This window comes from Mastigoproctus giganteus, chromosome 12, assembly GCF_048544385.1.
Source record: "Mastigoproctus giganteus isolate SK-2022 chromosome 12, ASM4854438v1, whole genome shotgun sequence".
NCBI lineage: Eukaryota > Metazoa > Arthropoda > Arachnida > Uropygi > Thelyphonidae > Mastigoproctus > Mastigoproctus giganteus.
This window is the reverse complement of record NC_143586.1, coordinates 39,489,692-39,513,527: the sequence shown is the minus strand read 5'-3', so window position 1 is coordinate 39,513,527 and position 23,836 is coordinate 39,489,692. Positions and strand designations below refer to the sequence as shown.

The 23,836-nt window shown below is 36.0% G+C and overlaps 1 protein-coding gene across 3 annotated transcripts in view; it reads left to right on the top strand.

Annotated features, from left to right (window-relative positions):
- The first annotated feature begins 1,695 nt into the window (after positions 1–1,695).
- Positions 1,696–23,836, top strand: part of LOC150076915 (uncharacterized protein C19orf47 homolog) — a 114,922-nt gene continuing 92,781 nt past the window's right edge. For all 3 annotated transcript variants that reach the window (XM_090385975.1, XM_090385974.1, XM_090385973.1), the window contains exons 1-2: positions 1,696–1,719; positions 18,557–18,759. In XM_090385975.1, coding sequence (XP_090242101.1) covers positions 1,704–1,719; positions 18,557–18,759 — 219 coding nt within the window. In that variant the 5' untranslated portion in view covers positions 1,696–1,703. The remainder of the gene's footprint in view (positions 1,720–18,556; positions 18,760–23,836) is intronic.

The window sequence follows — 23,836 nt, the reverse complement described above, 5'->3', positions numbered from 1 at the left end:
ACAGAATTTAAATACTGTCTCAGACCACCGTGGTCACCTTTACGAAAGCAATAACCCTTCCCTTTTCCCCTGATGGTAGTTACCTCTTTGAGTAAATCCCACTTCAGCACACTGTGATCACTGCCACCTAGTGGTTCCTTTATCTGCAGATTCTTGATGCATGAAGAATCATTACTGATAATGAGATCAAGAGTATTACTTCCTCTAGTTGCCTCCCGAACATGCTGCTGTAGAAAACAATCATCCAATAAATCCAGAAAAGCCTTGCTAGTGTGTGAGGGACCAACCCACAAATTCCAGTACATATCCGGGAAATTAAAATCCCCTTCATACGTAATGCCATTCATTTTAATTTTGATATTACTAAAATTTTTCTGTAGGCTGCCCTAAAGTGTACCAGTAGTAAGATAGTTATTCGAGCCACTAATGATGCTTCATATATATATATATATAAAGAAAAGTTGCGATTATCTTGATTAATTTTTTACCCTGTCAAATATTGCATTAATCGCTGATTAATATAATATTTGTAGTTTTTTTTTTTTTTTTTAAAGTTGAATATAAGAAATGTACATTCAACTAACCTTAGGCCCTGTTTGAATGGTTATAAAAATAAATTCTAAGTGTAATTTAGAAATTGTATTCAATGTTGACGATGTCCTCTATCTTTCACTATTTGATTTGTTATTTTTAATTCTATTTCAAAAAGTTCTGTTAAGCCTTAGCCCTCTCTGTTTCTAGATTTTGGTCCATTTTTTTGTGAAATTTGAACTGCTAAGTCATTCCTAGGAGGGATATTTTTTTTCCTAATCTGTTAATACTGTGAAAAGCTTAAATAAGCTGGTACGAAAATGAAAAAAAAAAAAAAACCCGAAATCAATTACGATATTTAAATTTTGGGGGGAAATGTTGGTATTTATAATATATATTATATCGCACAAACATTTACACACACTAATCTTAATAGTACTTTGTGCTAGATAGACTCAACTACTTTTCCACTCCGCAGATTTTTACCTTTTTAAACCCCAGGGGCTCACATCTGGTGAGTATGGGCTTGGCACACCTAGGTTCCTGCGTTAATATCATAATTCTTCTCTTTCTTGATGATCGCCTTCTGCTTCTCACTCGTGTTTTCTCTATCTCAGGTTTTTTTTTTTTTTGGCTGGTACAGCAAAGGACTCAGGCTTCTGTGCGCCATATGTCTAATAATAATAATAAAATACTAATGTACAAGTTAGTGCATTTGCATAATTTCTGTACTTTCTAGATTTTTGGTCTATTTTTTGTGAAATTTGCACTGTTAAGTAATTCCCAGGAGGTATATTTTTTTCCTGATCTGATACTACTGCCTAAAGCTAAAATAAGCTGGCATGACGATGAAAAAAAAAAAAAAACCAAAATCAATTACGATACATGGCAACTTTTTGTGAAGGTATTCACAATATGAGATATACTTAATGATGCCAATTTATAACTACAGTACTTATGTAGTTGACTACGTACAGAAATGATGCAAATGCACTAACTTGTACATTATTTAAACTATTTACGTAACCTGAGGCTTTAGCCCAGCGTAATAATAATACACTGTACTGTAATGTCATCCTAGACGCTATTTCGATTTTCTGTTTCTTTTTATAGACCTAGGCTATTTCACATCTTAGGTGGCGCTGTAGTAAAGCATAAATTCAGAGTTCAAGATGGCTACAGGAATGAGTATGTATTATGATTTTATATTTTAAATAACGGGTTGTTTCATTATTTAGGGTATTGGTATATTTTAGTTCTCTTATGTTACAGAATTCTAAAGTTTAGTTGTAAAGCTGAAGAACATAGAATTGCCTGTCTTGTACACCGAATAACGACAGTGTCTAACTTAAAACTCATTAAAGGTCGTATTATTAGCAACAATAATAACTTCAGAGAGAGAAATTCATTTGTTCAGCAAAATCAACCACAGCAAACACGAACAAATGGCAGAGTCAAAAAGCAAAACCCTGTTTGGTATAATGACTTTGCCAAAGTTGGTACAATGATATCAATTGTTGTCGCAGAAGCCTACACTACTCACCCTCATCTGGTCTTGGTAGTTTTTGCTTCTTTACAGTGACACTTACGCTGTTTTGTGGGGGACCACTTGTACCGCTGGCATGGCATAAGCCATGCCATGCCATGTCGCATAAGCCATATGAATAAGTCGAAATAATCCCTGGGTAGCGACTTACGAAAATGATAATGGCATTCGAACATTAGTCGAATAGTACTAAATAGATTAAACAATAAACTTATATAACAATAAAAATATTAAATATCAACAGAAGTAAAGATAAAAAAAAAAAAAAAACTGGTAAAAGCTTGTGATTCTTAACTAAATGCTGGAGTATCAATTTTGGGTAATCTTGAAGCTTAGCCTCCCAAATTCCCAACATTGTTAGTGCATCAGCCCCCATCCTCTGATTGAACGTAGGATTACTTCAACCAACTTGTTGTTATGGAAACCTGCTCTTCTGTTTTCCTGTCTTTATTGTAGCTGTCATGCTTGGTTTAAATAAATGGGACTGGTGAAAGATGCTAGCAATTTTATTTTTAGGATATGTAATCAAATTCAATGCATATCTACCCAGAAACAGATTTTAAGTGCTTTAAGGGGAATGTTCTGTTCTGTTCCCTCCAAATATTTAATAAGCTTGTTTCTTATGTCCAACTTTGTAGAGACAAGTATGTTATCCACAATTTAAGACTGAACCATGGATAACTGTATTTGTCTCTAAGTTGGATGTAAGACCAAGCTTAATTGATGTTGGAGGGAACAGTGTTCTTCATGATTGGCCTAACACAGTTCCTAAAATCTGCCTCTGTTTGATATTTCTCTGTGTCAGTGTTCCCTATAATCCTATATAATCATATTCATTCATTGTGCAGGAATTTGCATATAGAGAAGAAAAATGCATGGGATGCATATAAATTATCAAGCATATAAATTATAAATCATACAAATTATCAATTAAAAATGCATGGGATGCATATAAATTATCTTCAGAGCTGCTGTAAAATGAATGTGTATATACATCCATGTATGCATGTTCCTGGACAGGCATTTGACTCAGAAGCCTATGGCAGATATAAGCTAGTCTGTAATCAGGTCACAAAGGAGGTTAGGCAGGCGAAGGCAGATTACGAGAAATCTTTGGCAAAAGATGCTAAGAAAAACAGCAAGGATTTCTTTACTTATATAAACTCTAAAACGAAGGGGATGAATCTCATTGGTCCACTTATTATCGATAATGCGCCAATAAAATCAAAACCAAACCACTTGATATCGATGGTTCCACTGTTGATGATCCTGCTCAGATAGCAAACAAACTGAATGAGTATTTTGCATCTACATTCACACATGAGGAGTTATTTAAGGTTTGAAAATGGCAGAAGGTTATCAAATTGTAGCAGGATGCTTAATGATTTTGTAATAACTGAGAGCAAAGTGGAGGAGAAATTGTTGAAGTTAAACATAAGAAAAGCACCTGGGGTGGATGGGATCTATCCAGTTATATTAAAGGAGGTGGCAAAGCAACTAAGCAAACCCTTGACCATAATTATGAGAGCATCCTTGGACTCAGGGAAGGTTCCCACAGACTGGAGATGTGCAAATGTATCTCCAATTCACAAAGGGGGATCGAAGGGTGACACGAGTAATTACAGACCAGTTAGTTTAACTTCTGTTCCGGATAAAATAATGGAGTCACTGGTTAAAGATGCATTGCAGGATCATCTAGACAAGACTGCAGCAATAATTCAGACACAGCATGGGTTTGTTAAGGGAAAGTCTTGTCTGACAGATTTGATAGGATATTATGATGTGGCTACAAAGGAACTGGATGCGAAAAATAAATTTGATATCATATATTTGGATTTCAGGAAAGCTTTTGACACTGTTGTGCATGTTGTACAAATTGGAGCAGAATGGTATTAAGGGTAAGTTGCTACAAGGGATAAAAGGATGGTTGAGTGGGAGAAGACAGAGGGTGGTAATTAATGGGTGCTGCTCTTCGTGGACTAATGTTATTAGTGGAATCCCACAGGGTTCGGTGTTGGGTCCTCTGTTGTTTTGTATATTTATCAACGATATTGATGAAGGTATATCAGGCTTAGTGTCAAAGTTTGCAGATGATACAAAGGTTGGCAGGGTTGTTAATGACAGTAATGGCAGTGTGCTACTGCAACAGGATCTAGATAATTTGGGCAGATGGGCTAAGAAGTGGCAACTGAAGTTTAACCTTGACAAATGCAAGGTACTACATATGGGTAGAAGTAACCCCAGAGAAATGTAGCAACTGTGTGGTACTACACTTAAGGTGGTAGAAAATGAAAAAGACCTGGGCGTAATTGTGCAGTCAGATATGAAGTTTTCTGAGCAATTCAGACAGGCTGCCAGGGCAGGTCATGGGATTTTGTCAATGAGATATAGGAATTTTGCTAGCAGTGAGAAGGAGGTGATTGTCCCTCTGTATAAGGCAATGGTCAGGCCACGCCTTGAGTACTGCGTACAGGTCTGGAGGCCTCATTTTAAGAAGGATGTAGATTTGCTTGAGCGTGTACAGAGAAGGGCAACATGATTGGTGAGGGGAATGAAGGGATCCTCTTACCAAGAGAGGCTTAAGTTCTGCAAATTGCAGTGGCTGGAGACTAGGCACCAGTGCGGTGATCTGATTGAGGTGTATAAGGCCTTGAATGGGTTGAGCACACTGAATTCTGATGGGATCCTTCCACTTGTTCAGTTTATGAACCTAAGGGGGCATAAATTCAAATTAAGAAAAGACAGATGTAGAATAGATGTGTGGAAATTTGCCTTTAGTCAGTGGGTGAGTTGATAGGTTAAATAAATTTAAGGAGGAACTGGACAGGCATTTGGAGGGAATGGTGTGATTTTTTTTTTTTTTTTTTTGGCTGATTCTGCATAAGCTCTTACACTTGCTTTCTTGCATCACATGCCACTACTACTACTACTATTTGGTTTGGTTTGGTTTGGAATAGACAGAAAAAAAAAACATTTTTTAAGTAATAAAGTATAAATCTAAAAACTAAAGTAATGAGAAGTAAATTTTACATATTCCAAAAATGTTATTTCTTCAAAAACAAACAATAATTTTGTTGATGCTGACCAGATGAGAAGTGTGGGTTTAAAAAAAATAAAGTAGTAAAATAAAAAAAGGCTGTAATAGTTTAATGTTATTTCTTCTGCTTTAATTCTGGGCTGTGAGAGGATGCTCAGTTTAAGGTTCTTCTGTCAGAACCAACTCTGGTACTAGAATTATCTTCCCTCACTTGTCAGCTGACTATATCTTGTAGGCCTCATTTTTTGGGGGCTGGTGGAGCTGCACCTTTTCTCCTCCTTCCTATATACTTTGGTGATAGAGTGGAGTGCTTCTCTTATCAGATATTCTTTGGAGGAAGTTAAGTTTCCACTTTCATCCTCTCCTGTATTAATCTGTTTTCCTCATACCTTGACTGTTCACCCTGTACTCACTTCACTGTGTGCAGGGCTGCCTTCCCATATCCTTGGTTTGGACAGGGATAGCCCAGAATGGATAACCTAAAGTAGATGGCTTTCCTCTTAGTGTCAGTGGACAGGAAGCAGTATTCAAGTGACTGCTACTCACTGGTTGCTAAGGTGCCAGCAGTGGAGCATAGAACCTACACAATATTTGGCTATTCAGAGTTGCTTCAGCATAGAGATGTAAGGCAGCTTATGAAAATATCTTCAGTGCTGCTGTAAAATGAATGTGTATATACATCCATGTATGCATGTTCCTGGCTACTGAGGCACCTCCGTAGCCAGGTGGGAAGGAGCAGCAGTGCGTATCACACGCTTCTTGATTAGACCGGGGTTCGAGCCCGTTACCACCAAATACGGAGGATGCGGAAAGGTCAGAGAATGACCACCGCATATTCCCGGAGCAATATGACCTTAGTTCCTATGCTCCTGAAAACCAAACAACAACAACAATCCTGGCTATTGAACTTTGAGTTGTATTTTGTGATATAAAAACCTTGAAATTTTGTTACTTTATTTGGGGCAGTGGCGAAAATGTTATTGCTGTAGTGAAATTGCTGCTGTAAGCCCAAGAAATTAAAAATGCAAACATTAGCTACAGTTAAAAAAAAAAACACCAAACAATTTTTGAAAATTCTTTCTGAATTATGAAAATATAGCAAGTCTCTTACACTCTGACTATGACAGTCACTATACAGATGCACAAATAGAGTAAGTGACATGGAAATCCAATTAACAGGTTTTAACGAACCAGCTGGAGACATCACAGGATAAATTACGGGTTGGAGCTAATGTACTAGGAATGCTGGTTATTTGAGATGTTCAGCTGGAGGATTTTCCAATTTTTGCTTCTAGATTCAAGAGTTCTTATTTTGTTCAATAATAAAGGAATTATATTAAAATAAATATTGCTTAAACTAACAAATCAGTTAAATTGAGTTTATTGAAATAAATAACAAATTAAAATACTGTATACAATTAACTGATTTGAATTGAAATATACAATCAGTAAATATGCACCAAAATAAACTATTTGTATAAAAGAATAAATACAATGAAACTAAAAGCAATAAAACATATATCAAGATGTTTTAAGGTGAAGTGTCTTTGTAAGCTTAAACAAGATATATGACAACAAATCCTTATATTATACAGAAGCATAGCCTTGTGAATGCTTTAATAACTAAGTGGGGATGTGTGCAGGGAAAGGGAAGGTAAGGAAAGAGAAGAGGACTAACTGTCATACTCTGTGGGAATGGTGCGATATGTGTTCATCCTGTTGTTAACTTGTCATGTCTCGTCATGATGTAGCATATTGGCCTCCATAATAGGATGTATGCCTGTCCCACTATTATGATTAATGGTGGGATCCAACACAGCTGTATGAAGAGCCTCCAACCATGAGAAATGGTGGAATTATGGGCGCTGTCCAGTATTTTAACGTTGAGTCGCAGATAATAATTAAAATGCTGCTCGCATCAGTAATGCTTCACAATGGCTGAGCTGGCAAAATTGAGTCCTCTTTCTCTAATAAAGGAATTATGGGTGAATGGGTCCCACCAAATCAGACTGTCAACCAATACAGCATGCTCTCATTATAACGCGGTTCACTTTACGCTGATTCGCTATAATGCTGTTCTTATATTATAACCTGTATCTGACTATAACGCTCTTTTACAGATTGTATTTTTGGCATATTTAACGAAATCGTTTCATTTGATGGAGTTGATAGCTTGAAAATGAAAAGCAAAACAGCATTAAAACGTTTCCCATGCTGACTTGAGAAATTTTCCCATGCTCAGTGAAATTTTCTTGCACTCTAATTTAATTGCAGTACAGTGACTTGTTACGTAGTTCCAAGATCAACATTTTAAAAAATTATCACGTATATTGCTTGTAATATTTGCGTTATATGCATTTATCTGAAGTCTAGTCATCACTCAGTACAGTATTAGACATTGTGCGTAACAGACAGTTTACTCGAACATCGTATCATAATTAATGCAGCCAACGCAGTTACATTTTCGAAGAGGTAATAATGGTGGATAAGAATGAAAAAGCAACAACATCTGGACACAGTACAAAGACTATAAATATATGAAAAAGACTGAATTTGAAAATTAAATTAGACGTTTTGAAACGAATCGATTCCGGTCAACGACAAGCAGATGTGTGCCATAATTTAGGAGTGGCAAGTTTAACTGTAAGAACAATTATAAAAAATAAAGAATTAATTTTAGCAGCAGGAATGACAGCTGTTGCACTGCAAGCAACTAGGGCTAGGCCGGCTATTAGGATTGAAATGGAGAGACTTAACTAATTTTATTGAAGATAATATCTAATGCAGAAACCAGTTTAAGTTAAATATTATAAAAAAAAAAGAGAGGGAGAGAGATCTTATATGATGATCTGAAGAAAACTCACCTAAAAAAAAAAGGTTGAACCATTTAAAACTAGTAAGGGCTGGTTGAATAGATTTAAAATCCAGGGAGAAGCCGCAAGTGCAGATCAAGGAGCCGAAACTTTCAAAAAATAACTTGTTAAAATTATTGAAGAGGGATATTACGTGTTATACTTCTCAACAAGTTTTTAACATAGATGAAGCACGACTTTTTTGGAAACGAATGCCTAAAAGAAGTTTCATATTGAAAGAATCAAAAAACATGCCAGGTTTCAAAGCTTTATTGTTGGGTGATAACGCTGCAGGGGATTTAAAATTAAAACCCCTTTTAGTTTACCAAGAAGAGGACCAAAGTACAACCCAAAATCGACACATTTTTCATGATTAAATTCATCAATTAAATTGAATGAATTAAAATCAATTTAGATCAATTAAATTTATGATTTTAATTGGAATTTTAAGTTTAATTTTGATACGTAAGTAGATTCACATAATTATATACGTATGTAATGCAGAATATTTTATATGTACAAATATTTGAATATTAAATATTTTGGCCGACATTTATGCATCTTTTCACTACCGTGTATTATTGATTAGGAAATATCCTATGGCACCGACTGAAACTCACAAATACATGTGTTACCTTATGGGAAGCGGTACTCGCTTAGCGCGAATTCACTTAGTGCTCTGTTTTTCCGGAACGAATTATCAGTTTTAAGTGGAGGTCACCTGTATGTCAATCAGATATACTATATTGAAGTTCTGACAAGGCTGGGCGCAATATGGCCTAAGTAGCTCTTGCGCCAGAAAACACCACAACAAAACAACAACAACTGACAAGGCTGCATGAAAAAATTTGAAGGAAGAGACCTGAATTGTGGAAGGATGGTTGGATGTGCCATCAAGACAATGCTCCAGCACACATTGTGCTTTCTGTTCACCAGCTTCAGGCCAAAAAATAAATCCTGTGTGTGAACATTACCCTACTGGCCAGACCTCGCCCCTTAAGCGTACATAAGGGAACCCATTTTCAGTCCATTGAAGACATTTAAAAATAAACAATTCAAGTGTTAAAAAAGGGCTTACAGAAATGTTTCTATGCTTTGAAGAAACGTATAGAACAGTGTGTACAACCCAAGGTGATAATTTGTAAGGCGATAATTTGTAAGGTATGAAGTATTTCGTTATATTTATTTTATTGTAGTAGTCTTGTTAATATAGCCATACCTTGAAGTTCAAAAGTCGAATAGTCCAAAGGTTGCAGGGTTGAGACTCGGCTGCATTCTGTGGAATTTTAAAATTTTGTTTTTATTTTTATTTTTACTTTTATTTTGTTTTGTTTTCTTTTCTTTTTTATAATATTTGTAGACTTATTTTTTGTTAAAAAGGTTGCAGCACAGTTTCACTGACTGTTTTGTTATTAGACTTATAGTTCAACATGTTGCATTTAGCTATAAATCTGTGGGAAAAAAAACAGACAAAATTGCAGAATGCTCCATGCTCTAAGAGGCCCTGATCTGTTTAAAATGTGCATTACCCTTCATCTGCTAGTGTGGCATATGACAAATACCAATTTTTTAAAAAATATTTCTTTTATTTTTCAAATCTTGAAATAAAATCAGATCCTCCTGTGTACCTTTCTCCAACAATATTCTCTAACTGTTTATACTGCCTTTTCTCTTTTTATTTCAATACTGTTTTGTTTCCATGTGTTTTTCCTCTGTCTTCAATAACCAAGAGAAAAGTCTGGGTCTCTTCTGCAAGGGAGACTTAGCCCTCTCCTCCTTTATGAAAATCCCAAACACAAAGGTAATAAAACCTATAGTACTTAGTACTATAGGTTCATGAGTTGAAAGCTGAGAAGACAATATACTTTTAACATTTTACTTGAATTTTTGTAGATTGTTATTTTCAGGAAATACATATAAAGGAAGATTGTTCTAGAAAACAAAAGTTGAAGAGATAAATGAGGAAAAGTTGGTTCTGTGAATTTGGAAATGGACAGTGAATGGATGCTGACTGGTTGTGAGTGCACATTCAGAAGAGTGTGGGAATTACAGATGCCAATTTGGAAGAATAGTGCCCATGGAAGTATCTTGTATTGTTTGTAGGAAGTATTTTGTATAGTTTGGAACTTTGAGAGAGGTTTTGGGGGCAACCACTTCAGATGTGAGAATAGTATTTTGTGGTTGTGTGGATTTGAAGTTTATATAGAATGAATAATAGCTGTTTAGAAGAAAAGTAACATTGAGAGAAAAAGAAAATGCAGTTTTTTTCATGCAGAGAAGCAATATTTGTGATATGCTTATGCTAAGAGAGGATAGAAGTCGTGCTAATTGCTAATAGGGATATGTGATCTTGTCTAGAAATTTGAGCACCATCAAAGATGAGCATAGGAATAGTAGACGCTTTCTTGCTGATGTAAGATAAAAATGAGTTTTAGGATTGAAGTTACCAAGTTGTTTTCTCTCTATTGGAGAATTATCTGGAGATCGACTTTTAAGAAATTGGTGGTGGATATTTGAAAAGTTGAGCCTGTTTGTGCAGGACAAGTTTTCTCAAATTGCAAGGTGGAAGGTAGCATGCTGTCATCAGCAAAACTATAGAGAGCATTTCCAGTCATTAGAAAACTAGTATTAGTGGAGAAATTAGAAGACAGAGCCATTTACTGTCATCCGAGAGAAAACTGGACACTCAGTTGCAAAAAAATGTTGGCAGTCCATAAGATGGGAGATTGTTTGTTTAGAAGACTTTCATGCCAAACATGATCAAAAGCCTTAAAAGTGACAAAAGCAACTACAGTAGAACGTTGGTTATCTGGAACGTCAGTTATCCAGAATAATTTGAAAGGCTGATTTTTCTTCTTTTTATTAATGGTAGTATTTGAGACAAATGTTTATGTTATGAGAGTATTTCGTATTTCTGTCTGTTTTTTTTTTTTTTCCTTTCTTATATCTGGTGAAATGTCGGATTAGGAAACCATGGGTGATAGAGACTAGTCATTAGCATTAGTATTAGTAGAGGCATTTTTTTTTTCCTTTCTTATATCTGGTGAAATGTCGGATTAGGAAACCATGGGTCATAGAGACTAGTCATTAGCATTAGCATTAGTATTAGTAGAGGCATTTGATGCAAGAAAGCAAGCTTATGCGGCATCAGCCAAAAAAAAAAAAATAAAGTAAAATAAATAAATAAAAAATAACCACTTCCACTTCACCCCTCTGTTCGTTCGAAATACCTGTCCAGCTGAGCCTTAAACTTATTTAGGCTATCAACTTCCACGACAAGGGATAGAAGTCTGTTCCACCTACCAACCACCCGCTGGCTAAAGGCAAATTTCCGCACATCTATCCTACATCTGTCTTTCCTCAATTCGAACTTATGCCCTCTAAGGTGATTATTCTGAGCAAGAGGAAGAATCCCATCAGCATTGAGCATGCTCAAACCATTCAAGGCTTTGTACACCTCTATCAGATCACCTCGCTGGTGCCTAGTCTCCAGACACTGTAATTCGCAAAACTTAAGCCTTTCTTTGTAAGAGCACCCCTTTGTTCCATTCACTAATCTTGTTGCTCTTCTCTGTACTTGTTCCAGCAGCTCTACATCCTTCTAAATGAGGCCTCCAGGCCTGTATACAGTACTCTAGGTGTGGCCTGACCATTGCCTTATACAAGGGAATAATCACTTCCTTATCCCTGCTAGAAAAATTCCTATATATCATTGACAATACACCATGAGCTACTCTTGCAGCCCGTCTGCACTGCTCAGAGAACTTCATATCTACCTGCACAACCACCCCCAGGTCCCTTTCATTCTCTACCACTGTCAGTGTAATACCACAGAGTCGATACGTTGCTCTGGGGTTACTTCTACCCATATGCAGAACTTTACATTTGTCAATGTTAAACTTCATTTGCCACCTCTCAGTCCATCTGCTCAACCTTTCCAGATCCTGCTGCAGCAGCATAGTGTCAGTAGTGTCCTTGACAACCCTGCCAACCTTCGTATCGTCTGCAAACTTGGACATTAAGCTTGATATACCATCATCAATATCATTTATAAATACAGAGAACAATAAAGGACCCAATACTGAACCCTGAGGGACTCCACTAATAACATTAGTCCATGATGAGCAGTGTCCATTGATTACCACTCTCTGTCTTCTTCCCCTCAACCACCCCTTTATCCATAGCAACAATTTGCCTCCAATGCCACACTGCTCCAATTTGTGCAGCAGTCTTCCATGTGCAACAGTATCAAAAGCCTTTCTAAGATCCAAGTATATAATATCAAAGTTATTCCCTGCATCCAGTTCTTTTGTGACTGCATCATAGTATCCAATCAAATTGGTCAGGCAAGACTTCCCCTTAACAAAACCATGCTGTGTCCGAGCTATAACTGAAGTCTTGTCTAGATGATCCTGCAGTGCTTCTTTAACCAATGCCTCCATTAATTTTCCAGGAACAGAAGTTAAACTCACAGGTCTATAATTACTTGTGTCAGCCTTTGATCCTCCCTTGTGAATTGGGGTTACATTTGCACATCTCCAGTCCATGGGTACCTCCCCTGAGTCCAAGGAAGCTCTCATAATTATGGCTAAGGGGTTGCTTACTTCCTTTGCTGCCTCCTTTAATATAACTGGATAGATCCCATCCACCCCAGGTGCCTTTCTTGTGTTTATCTTCAACAGTTTCTCCTCCACTTTACTCCCAGTTATTTCAAGATTCTGTAGCTTACTGCTAGAGTTGAATACACCTCTGGCATTCCAGAGGTGTATTCATTAAGAGGTGTATCCATTAAGCTTGCAAGATAAGTTCTTTGAATGTTTCCCATTTTGAATTTGCTGTTGGTAACATCATCAGTTGATCCCACTGTATAGAATTTAAATACTGTCTCAGTCCATCATAGTCGCCTTTACGAAAGCAATACCCCTTCCCTTTACCCCTAATGGTAGTTACCTCTTTGAGTAACTCCCACTTCAGAACACTGTGATCACTGCCACCTAGTGGTTCATTTATCTGCAGATTCTTAATGCATGAAGGATCACTGCTGATAATCAAATCAAGAGTATTACTCCCTCTAGTTGCCTCCCGAACATGCTGATGTAGAAAACAGTCATCCAATAAATCCACAAAAGCCTTGCTAGTGTGTGAGTGACCAGCCCCCAAATTCCAGTCAATATCTGGGAAATTAAAATCCCCCATTATAAGACTCTCTGATTTACTGGCCCACTCTATTTCTCTGTACAGTTTCTTATTATACTCATCAGAGTCATTAGGCCTATAGCACACTCCTACTCTCAATTTTGATCTCCCAATGCTTATGTCACACCAAACTGACTCGACACTGCACTGTCCAGTGATGTCGACTGGCTTCACTTCCTTGGATTTTGTGTTTCTTAACTAATAGCATAACCCCTCCACCCTTCCTATCCTGTCTATCCTTTCTGTAGACATTGTACTCCCCAAATTCCAGTTCTGCATTCCTTATATCTGTGTGACACCACGTCTCTGAAATCCCAACAATATCTGCCTTTGATGTTTTGAGCAATACCTCAAATTCATCAAATTTATTTACTAAACTCCTAGCATTGGCGTACACGCAAGTATACATGCACCTGCTCTTCCTCTTAGCCACCCTAACACAACCCATGTGTTTACTTGTACCCCCATGATTCCCAGCAGTCTCTGTAATATCCTGCATCTTATTTTCCAGGCTGCTGCTCATTCCAATAGAAGCAGTGCAAGAATCACTTTCTCCTCTGCCAGTGGCTACTGTTAATCTATTAGTCCTTGTATCCCCCCAATCTAGCAGTTTTTCGACCCACCTAACACTGCCTCGATAGCATCAGCAAACATTCTTGCACCCTTTCTATTTAAGTGTATCCCATCCCTGTCATTCATTTCTGTGAACCCAATTTTCCCTGGCATATTTTGTTCTCTTCATTTCATATTATGTTTAGTTTAGCACCAGATTCAGTAAGAATAATACCAGCCCGAAACTGTGCAATTTATTATTTTTCTCAGTTTTTTATACTAAAATGTCAAAGAAAAGAAACAGCATTAAAATGGGTAGAAAAACAGGAAGAATGCAATATAATCAAAGTGATATTGTTAAGGAACTTGAGATTTAGTAGCAAAAAAAAAGTCACAACAAACGAAACAAAAAAACAATTGGACATTATTTATATTTTAAATTTTTTCTACATAAAATTTGCAATAAAATACCTATCCGAATATACATATGTAAATGTGCGAATTTTTATGTATCTCTCTCTCTATACATTAAAAAAGTTTTCCTTCTAGTGATATTTATTTGAGTCAGTTGGAGAAGAGGGCAGTGCAATTACATCACTACAAATGTGCAGATAAATAATTACATAGGTCATTTCCTGATTAGATTTTGATCAGTGCGTTATAATGTTAGTATATTAGTATAACGTTATTATTATACAAATAATAACATTATACAATACAAAACGAAACTAAAAACTAAAAAACTAAAATATTTACAAAATACTAAACTATTTACAAGCATACCTCTACGTTGGTGAATGTTACATGGAAGGAATGCAATCATGCAGAATCAGACACTTGCTGTTGACAATGTAGAACACGTTGGAACACATGCTAACATTCATCACATTGAAATACAAACTGCCTCCATAACGTTCGCCAACCTCGTGCACGAGGGTGGTGAACATTATGGAGGCAGTTTGTCTTTCAATGTGATATTAGTTGAAGGAACTCGATATAGTTTGTATATTTGTAAATATTTTAAATAATTGTATAGTTTGTAAATATTTTAGTTAGATATTTTAGTCCTGCTCTTTTGGATGCAACAACAATATTCCTCATGCATTATGGAATCCAAAATAAAAGGTCTTTCCCTAAGTGACCTATGTAAATGCAGTTAAATAATTACATAATGATATTTATTCGACCATGAGAATGCTTTATGATGGGGTAGCCAATGGGAGAAGAGGGATGCGGGTCACGTTGTACAAGTGGGAGGGGCAATATGTCACTACAAATGCACAGGTAAACAATTATAGAGGTCATTTCCTGATTAGATATCGATCAGTGCATTTCGACAGGTGTGTATTTTACATAGAAAAGATTCTAACTTACTCCGTCATGCATCTGTGGGGGGTTGAGCAAAGCGACAGGGGTTGGAACCCCCTAGTAAGTTATTATTTTTTTTTAAATTAAATAAATTCATTTTTTTCACAATATTTAAAGTCTTTTTCTTTTACCTTCATACATTATAACAGAATTTATTTAATCCTACCTTACGTTCAATTATTGGAAAATTTGGCTATCCGAAAGAGGTCTGACATTAATTATTCCGGATAACTGACGCGCTACTGTACTTAAGTTTCAGCAGACTTTTTGACTAAATTTGTCCAGAGTTTTAGAAGAATTGAAGTTAACTAAATCTGTTTCACGCCGTTGAAGAATTACCTGGATATTGGCATAATTTAAGGAATTAGTGTTACATATTTGGGAGACTGAAGCCATTTGTGCAGAGCACAGACTGAATTTTCTAAAACTGAATGGTGTGAATATAGTATGCAATCTTACACAAAACTATGGACAAGATTTTCAGTCAATCGAAGAAGATTATTAATATACTTGAGGAAAGAAGTGAGAGAAAGAACTGAACTTAAGGAATACCAGCAGCATAGTTTAGAAGTTAGAAGACAGAGAGTCATTACCATCACCCACAGTGTTAGTGAGAGAGAAAATTGATTACCCAGTTGCAAAAAAAAAAAAAAAAACCAAAAACTACTACTACAAGGAATTTCATGAGATGGAAGTGTGATATGACATTTTTGTTGATAACTTCATAAAAATCCTTGGATGTGTCAAGGGCAACTGCATTGATTTTTCTGAGTTTGTCCAAAGACTATAAATGAGTAATTTAAGCCAAGATTACGCTATTGGATCAAAACTCATGGAATCTGTATTGATCATTGTCAGTTAGAAGGTTTTAAGATAGCGTAGCAGTTGGCAAATTTCTCTATTTTGGAAAGATTTGAGGTAAGTGCAATGAGATGATAATTAAAGAGAAGGATTTGTTACACTTTTTAGGAACTAGCTGGATATAAATAAATTTCTATGTAGATAGAAAAGAATCCAGAAGCAATAAGAGAGTGTAAAAGATGACACAAAATAGGACTAAGCTCTGGAGCACAGGTTTTGAGGACAAGCAGATAAATTCCATTAGTACTTAAGAGACTTCTTGGCATCAGGATTTTTCCATTCTTTTGAAGACCAAGGCATTGAGTGGATTGTGTTTGATGAGGTCAGTGGTGATTTACCTAGATCATTATTGCAAGAGTAATCATTAGCATTAGCAGTGGCAAATATTGCACGAAAGCAGGCTTATACAGTATCAGCAAAAGAAAACAAAAAAAAAAAACACAACACCTGTCTGTCCACTCCAATTGCACTGCTTTGAAACACATTTGTGTGAAACTGATGGGTAATGTAACTACAGGTTAACTCTTTAGAGAGGATATTAAATCTCCAAAGGGTTGAACTGTTTATTTTTAGTGTTGCCAAATGATGCAAGAAAGCAAGCTCATAGAGCATTAGCCAAAAAAAAATAAATTATAATAAATAAAAAAAAAAGTAATGTCTAATGCTTCCTTAAATTTATTCATTTGCCCACTTCCACAACATCAGATGGTAATTTGTTTCTGTTTTATTAGTTTTTCAACAAAAGCAGTAATAAATCTTTCAAAACAACTAGGTAAGACTACATTCAATCACTCTCTAGCTGAAAGCTAGATTTTTATTGAGCTAGTGGGGGGGGGGGAACAAAACAAGTAACCTGAAACTTTAAACAAACACAGCATCAATGTTTGTCTGGTATAACTTGGCATATCACTTAGACAGGTTCTTGCATGCAATTTCTGTATACAAAAACTAAAAGAATCACTTCAGAAACTACAGTAAAAGTTTGATTATATTTAGGAAGGTAGAAAAAAAAATTGTGATTTTTATTCATTCATTAATAGTTAAATCAGAAACATTATTTTTGGCTCAGTTGTCAGGTTAACCTCCTTCAAGTCTCCTCACAGGTTCCTAGTTTCTAAGCACTGCTATTTGCAGAACTGAAGTCTTTTTTGGTAAGGGTACCTTTTGTGTCCTTAAATAATCTTGTTGCTCTTCCCTGCACACATTCCAGTGGATCCATATCCTTCAAATAAGACTTCCAGTCTTGTATGCAGTACTCAAGGTGTGGCCTAACCATTGCCTTATACAATGGAATAATCACCTCCTTGTCCCTACTAGCATTAACAGAACCCCTTGGGCTGTCATAGCAGCTTCTGCTCAGAGTGCTTGGTTGGACTGTACAATTACCCCTAGATGTTTTTCATTCTCCACCACCTTGTATGTGGTATCAGCCAACCCATATATTCTGGAATTACTGCTACAATATGCAATACCTTGCATTTGTCAATTTTATCCTCTCCCTTCAATTCTCATCTGCCATCTCATCCCATCCCATCTGTCCAATTTTTCTGTCTTGTTGCAGTAGTACACCTTGATTTCTGTCATTAACTACCCTGCTGACCTTTATACCATCTGCAAACTTAGGGACACCACTAATAACATTAGTCAAGAAGAGCAGTACTCATTTATAATCATGCTATGCATTCTGCCACTTAACCATCTCTTGGTTTCTTTGTAAATGGTGCCTCTAAAGGTGAAGCACTGTTTATAGAGAAACAGTAAACATTAAATTTATTGAACTCTATTTGTATAATATACAATATATATTTGAGTAAAAATATACCCAATATATTTTACAAATTTATACACAATATATATTTGTGTAAAAATATATATGTAATAAATTATAAATATATTCATATTTATGTTTTTTTAATCCAAGGATGTGCCTTTAATTCAATTTAGAATTTTAAACTCTGTATAAGTTGACCTTAAAATTTTAGATGATTTTTCAGTGCTTCAAAGGTTGACTTATCAACTCAACTTTCTTTGATCACAGTATCAAACAAAAATAAAACAAATCAAAATATACATGAAGAAATCCAAACTCTGTATTACAATTATGCCTATTAAATATAGATAGCAACAGGATTTTGTAATTATTCCCACACAAATAATTTTCTGACTTAAGTGTTGCAATTTTTGATTGTTATTTCTATGAGGTTTGCATATCGTAATTGCAATATTCACAGAAAATAGCTGTTATAAACACAAAATTTTGTTATTAAAATACTGTATATTGTTCCTGATGTGTTCTCCTTATTTTCTTATTGTAGCCCTGATCTTGCTGTATCTGCTTGTCAGAGGCAAATTTTATTTCAAAATTTAAATTATAGCATGTTCAGAATTCATCCAAGCAGAATTTGGGTAGGTGGAAGGTATAATTCACTAAAAACAAAATTTGATCAGTTCAAATTTTAAAATGAAGTTTTAAATAATTTTTCCAAAGAATATCCACAACTCTTGAAATTTATTTATTGTCAGCAGGGAGAATGATACAGCACTTTTTTTTAATTATATTTAAGATGTGATTTATTTTAGGAACTTTATAACATATTGTCTTTTTTATTAAAGCCACTTCTAAATGGATAAGCTTTTTTCAAGAAGCAGGATTACCTGCCAATGTTGCAGCTAATTATGCAGTATTATTTACGGATCATCGCATTCAGATGGATATGCTCCTTGATCTGTCAAAGGAATATCTTTATGATATGGGAATTCGTGTAATGGGAGATGTCATTGCTATTTTAAGGCATGCCAAAATAGCCCATGCACAGGTGAGCATTTTTCTAAAGTTCGTCATTGTGAAAGGATATATGATCTTAGAAATAGTAGCTGCCATAATTTCAATCCTTCATCTAACTCCCATTAATAGTAATTTTCTATAATAAATGTAGAAAATAATATAGATAATAATAATAAAATTTTGCAAACTATACAATTCAATTGTAAAAATAAAAAAGACAAAAGCACTCTTTTATGTGTAGAAATTTATTGTTACATTTGGTATATAAGTGCAAAATGAAATATTTTTAACAAAAGACCTGAATTATCATTTAAATCAGAAAAATACAATACTTTGTACATTTTTTAGGAAAGGTTTTGTCCCACTTCTTCACTGTGGGACAAGCTACATTAAAACTTATAAATTAATATACCAACAAGTAAAAAAAAATAAAGGAAAAAAAGAATTACCTATATGTAATACATAATTGCCAGCTTTTCTGGTTTTTCCATGAGATTTCTGAAAACTGTCCTTTTCCTTTTTTTTTTTTTGTTTTGTTTTGTTTTGTATAAAGTTTACTATCAATAATTTTATATTATTATTGAAACATCACTTTGATGTTAAGCACCTGTATTCTTTTGGTTATTTAGTTATCTTGTAGCTGTTTCGATAAACTTACTTAATATTTGCACATGATTTAATGGTGTCTCTTTCTCTGCATTATTATCATTTGTTGTGAACTACCATGTATCATCCCCATTTCAAATAAATATTTATGTTTTTGCTGGATTTTTGTGGTTTGTAATAGTGTATATTTTAAAAATATAGGACACATGCTATATTTTTCAAATACTAACCAATTGAATAATATGTCAGTATGGACCTCAAAAGCCATTTAACCACACATAAAAGCTATCACACCTTTATTGACATAAGCATATAACAAAAATTGCTTCCTCTGCATTGAAATCCCAAGCTTTCTTATTTCTTGTAAAAATCTCATCCCTAACTCTACAAATCAAAAATCTGCCGTACCACAGAATATTGTTCTCACATCTCAAATAGTCTTCCCAGAAGTTACCTAAAACACTTTTATTCTTTCCAAAAGAGAGTTAACAAAGTACAGCCACTCCCTGATTGACGTAAGGGTTGCATTCTGTGGAACTACGTAATTCGGATTTTACGTAAGTCAGAATTTCCCCCATGCTTGTGCAGCACTCGCAACTTTGCTTGCTGAATTGATTGAATCAAAAAAGAAATGTTCGACAAACATGTAAATAGAATTATTTATTGTATTTATTCAATTTTTTATCTCATGCGCAGGAAAAATTACAAAAGCATGCAATTTAAAAATTTTCAAAATTATAAAATTACAAAAAAAAAGGAGAGGAGACAAGCATAACGTCAGTAAGTTTTACTTCGCAAGCATCGTCTTCAGCTGATAAGTATGCCGCTGTGGAGGTTGAGGGCTACGGAGATTTAGAAGGGATCGGCTGATCAACCTTACGAAAGAACATATTAATAGATGACTGGACGGGGGCTTTTTCTTATCATTCACCCCTCTTAACTTTTAAGAATCGTTCGCTGTCGGGCCAATGCCAATGCAACTTCACAAAATGCCATTGCCATCTCTCTGGTTATGAAACGTCTCGACTCCTCATTTGGTTCATCTTGAGCTTCGTCAGCATTTTCTTCTTTCACTATCGCTGCCTGCAAGTCAATAATTCAGGAAGTCAATAACAATAAGTAGCGACCTGGAGCGAGGAGTGTTGGGGGTTTCAGGGACAAATGGCAGTCATCCTGAAATAGGTGGGTATATGGGATGTGTTAGGGTAACTAGGAATAGAAATAGGAGCATGTATGCTTGCATGTATACCAATGCTAGAAGTAAAATAAATAAATTTGATGAATTTGAAGTGTTGGTCAAGACATCAAAGGTGGATATTGTTGGGATAGCAGAGACGTGGTGTCACACAGATATAAGGAATGCTGAACTGGAATTTGGGGAGTAAAATGTGTACAGAAAGGGTAGACAGGATAGAAAGGGAGGAGGTGTTATGCTGTTAATTAAGAAAAACATAAAATCAAAAGAAGTGCACCCAGTTGATATAGATGAACAGTGCACTGTTCAGTCAGTTTGGTGTGACATAAGCACTGCGAAAGCAAAAATAAGAGTAGGAGTATGTTATAGGCCTAATGACTCGAATGAGTACAATGAACAATCATACAGAGAAATAGTGGGCCAGTAAATCAGAATTTCTTATAATGGGGGATTTTAACTTCCCAGATATTGACTGGAACTTGTGGGTTGGTCACTCACACACTAGTCAGACTTTTGTGGATTTATTGGATGATTGTTTTCTGCAGCAGCACGTTCAAGAGGCAACCAGAGAGAGTAATACTCGTGATCTAGTTATCAGCAGTGATCATTCGTGTATTAAGAATTTGCAGATAAAGGAACCACTAGGTGGCAGTGATCACGATGTACTGATGTGGGATTTACTTGAAGATATAATTACCATCAGGGGTAAATGAAAGGGTTTTTGCTTCCGTAAAGGTGAGTAAGTACAGTGGTCTCAGAAAGTTTTTAAATTCTGTACAGTGGGATAAACTGACGATGTTACCAACAGAAAATTCTAAGCATTCAAGGAATTAATCGTGGATGCTACTAAAATTTTCATACTTATTAAGAAATATTGTTCAAGGTTTAGGCCTAAATGGTTATCAAATGAACTAATGAGACTCGTAACAGAGAAGAAAAATACATGGGATGCATATAAATTATCAAGCGACTCAGAAGCCCATAAGCTAGTCTGTAATCAGGTCACAAATGAGGTTAGGCAGGCAAAGGCAGATTACGAGAAATCCTTGGCAAAAGATGCTAAGAAAAACAGCAAGGATTTCTTTACTTATATAAACTCTAAAAGGAAGGGGATGAATCTCATTGGTCCACTTGATATTGATGGTTCCACTGTTGATGATCCTGCTCAGATAGCAAACAAACTGAATGAGTATTTTGCATCTACATTCACACATGAGGAATTACTAAGATTTGAAAATGGCAGAATGTTATCAAATTGTAGCAGGATACTTAATGATTTTGTAATAATAGAGAGCAAAGTGAAGAAGAAATTGTTGAAGTTAAACATAAGAAAAGCACCTGGGGTGGATGGGATCTATCCAGTTATATTAAAGGAGGTGGCAAAGCAACTAAGCAAACCCTTAGCCATAATTATGAGAGCACCCTTGGACTCAGGGAAGGTTCCCACGGACTGGAGATGTGCAAATGTATCCCCAATTCACAAAGCGGGATCGAAGGGTGACACAAGTAATTACAGACCAGTTAGTTTAACTTCTGTTCTGGGTAAAATAATGGAGTCACTGATTAAAGATGCATTGCAGGATCATCTAGACAAGACTGCAGCAGTAATTCAGACACAGCATGGGTTTTTTAAGGGAAAGTCTTGTCTGACAAATTTGATAGGATATTATGATGTGGTTACAAAGGAACTGGATGCAAAAAATAATTTTGATATCATATATTTGGGTTTCAGGAAAGCTTTTGACACTGTTGCGCTTGAAAGACTATTGTACAAATTGGAGCAGAATGGTATTAAGGGTAAGTTGCTACAATGGATAAAAGGATGGTTAAGTGGGAGAAGACAGAGGGTGGTAATCAATGGGTGCTGCTCTTCGTGGACTAATGTTATTAGTGGAGTCCCACAGGGTTCTGTGTTGGGTCCTCTGTCGTTTTGTATATTTATCAACGATATTGATGAAGGTATATCACGCTTAGTGTCGAAGTTTGCAGATGATATAAAGGTTGGCAGGGTTGTTAATGACAGTAATGGCAGTGTACTACTGCAACAGGATCTAGATAATTTGGGCAGATGGGCTAAGAAGTGGCAACTGAAGTTTAATCTCGAAAAATGCAAAGTTCTGCATATGGGTAGAAGTAACCCCAGAGAAACGTAACAACTCTGTGGTACTACACTTAAGGTGGTAGAAAATGAAAAAGACCTGAGTGTAATTGTGCAGTCAGATATGAAGTTTTCTGAGCAATGCAGACAGGCTGCCAGGGCAGGTCATGTTGTTTTGTCAATGATATATAGGAATTTTGCTAGCAGGGTAAAGGAGGTGATTGTCCCTCTGTATAAGGCAATGGTCAGGCCACGCATTGAGTACTGCGTACAGGTCTGGAGGCCTCATTTTAGGAAGGATGTAGATTTGCTTGAGCGTGTACAGAGACGAGCAACAATATTGGTGAGGGGAATGAAGGAATCCTCTTACCAAGAGAGGCTTAAGTTCTGCAAATTGCAGTGGCTGGAGACTAGGCACCTGCGCGGTGATCTGATTGAGGCGTATAAGGCCTTGAATGGATTGAGCATGCTGAATTCTGATGGGATCTTTCCACTTGTTCAGATTACAAACCTAAGGGGGCATAAATTCAAATTAAGAAAGGACAGATCTAGAATAGATGTGCGGAAATTTTCCTTTAGCCAGCGGGTGATTAATTGCTGGAACAAACTTCCATCTGTCGTTGTGGAAGTTTATAGGTTGAATAAATTTAAGGAGGAACTGGACAGGCATTTGGAGGGAATGGTGTGATTTTTTTTTTTTTTTTTTTTGGCTGATGCTGCATAAGCTCATACACATGCTTTCTTGCATCACATGCCAATACTACTACTACTCTTCACAGAATAATGTTGTTAGTGCAGTTCCCTGAGTGGTTTAATGTCTTTACCCATTGTCGATCAATTCGGCCCTGGAAAGATTGTGCAAGGCTCAAGGGGTAGAATTTTTTTCAGCCTGGACTGTACTTGTTAACAGGAGAGATTGCTTCTACAGGGATTGGATACACTTAAATAGAAAGGGTGCAAGAATATTTGCTGATGCTATCGAGGCAGTGTTAGGTGGGTCGGAAAACCGCTAGCTTGGGGGGAGACAAAGACCAATAGATTGACAGTAGCCACTGGCAGAGGTGAAAGAGATTCTTGCACTGCTTCTATTAGAATGAGCAGAAGCCTGAAAAACAAGATGCATGATATTTCAGAGACTGCTGGGAGCCATTGCGGTACAAGTAAACACATGGGTTGTGTTAGGGTAGCTAAGAATAGAAACAGGTGCAG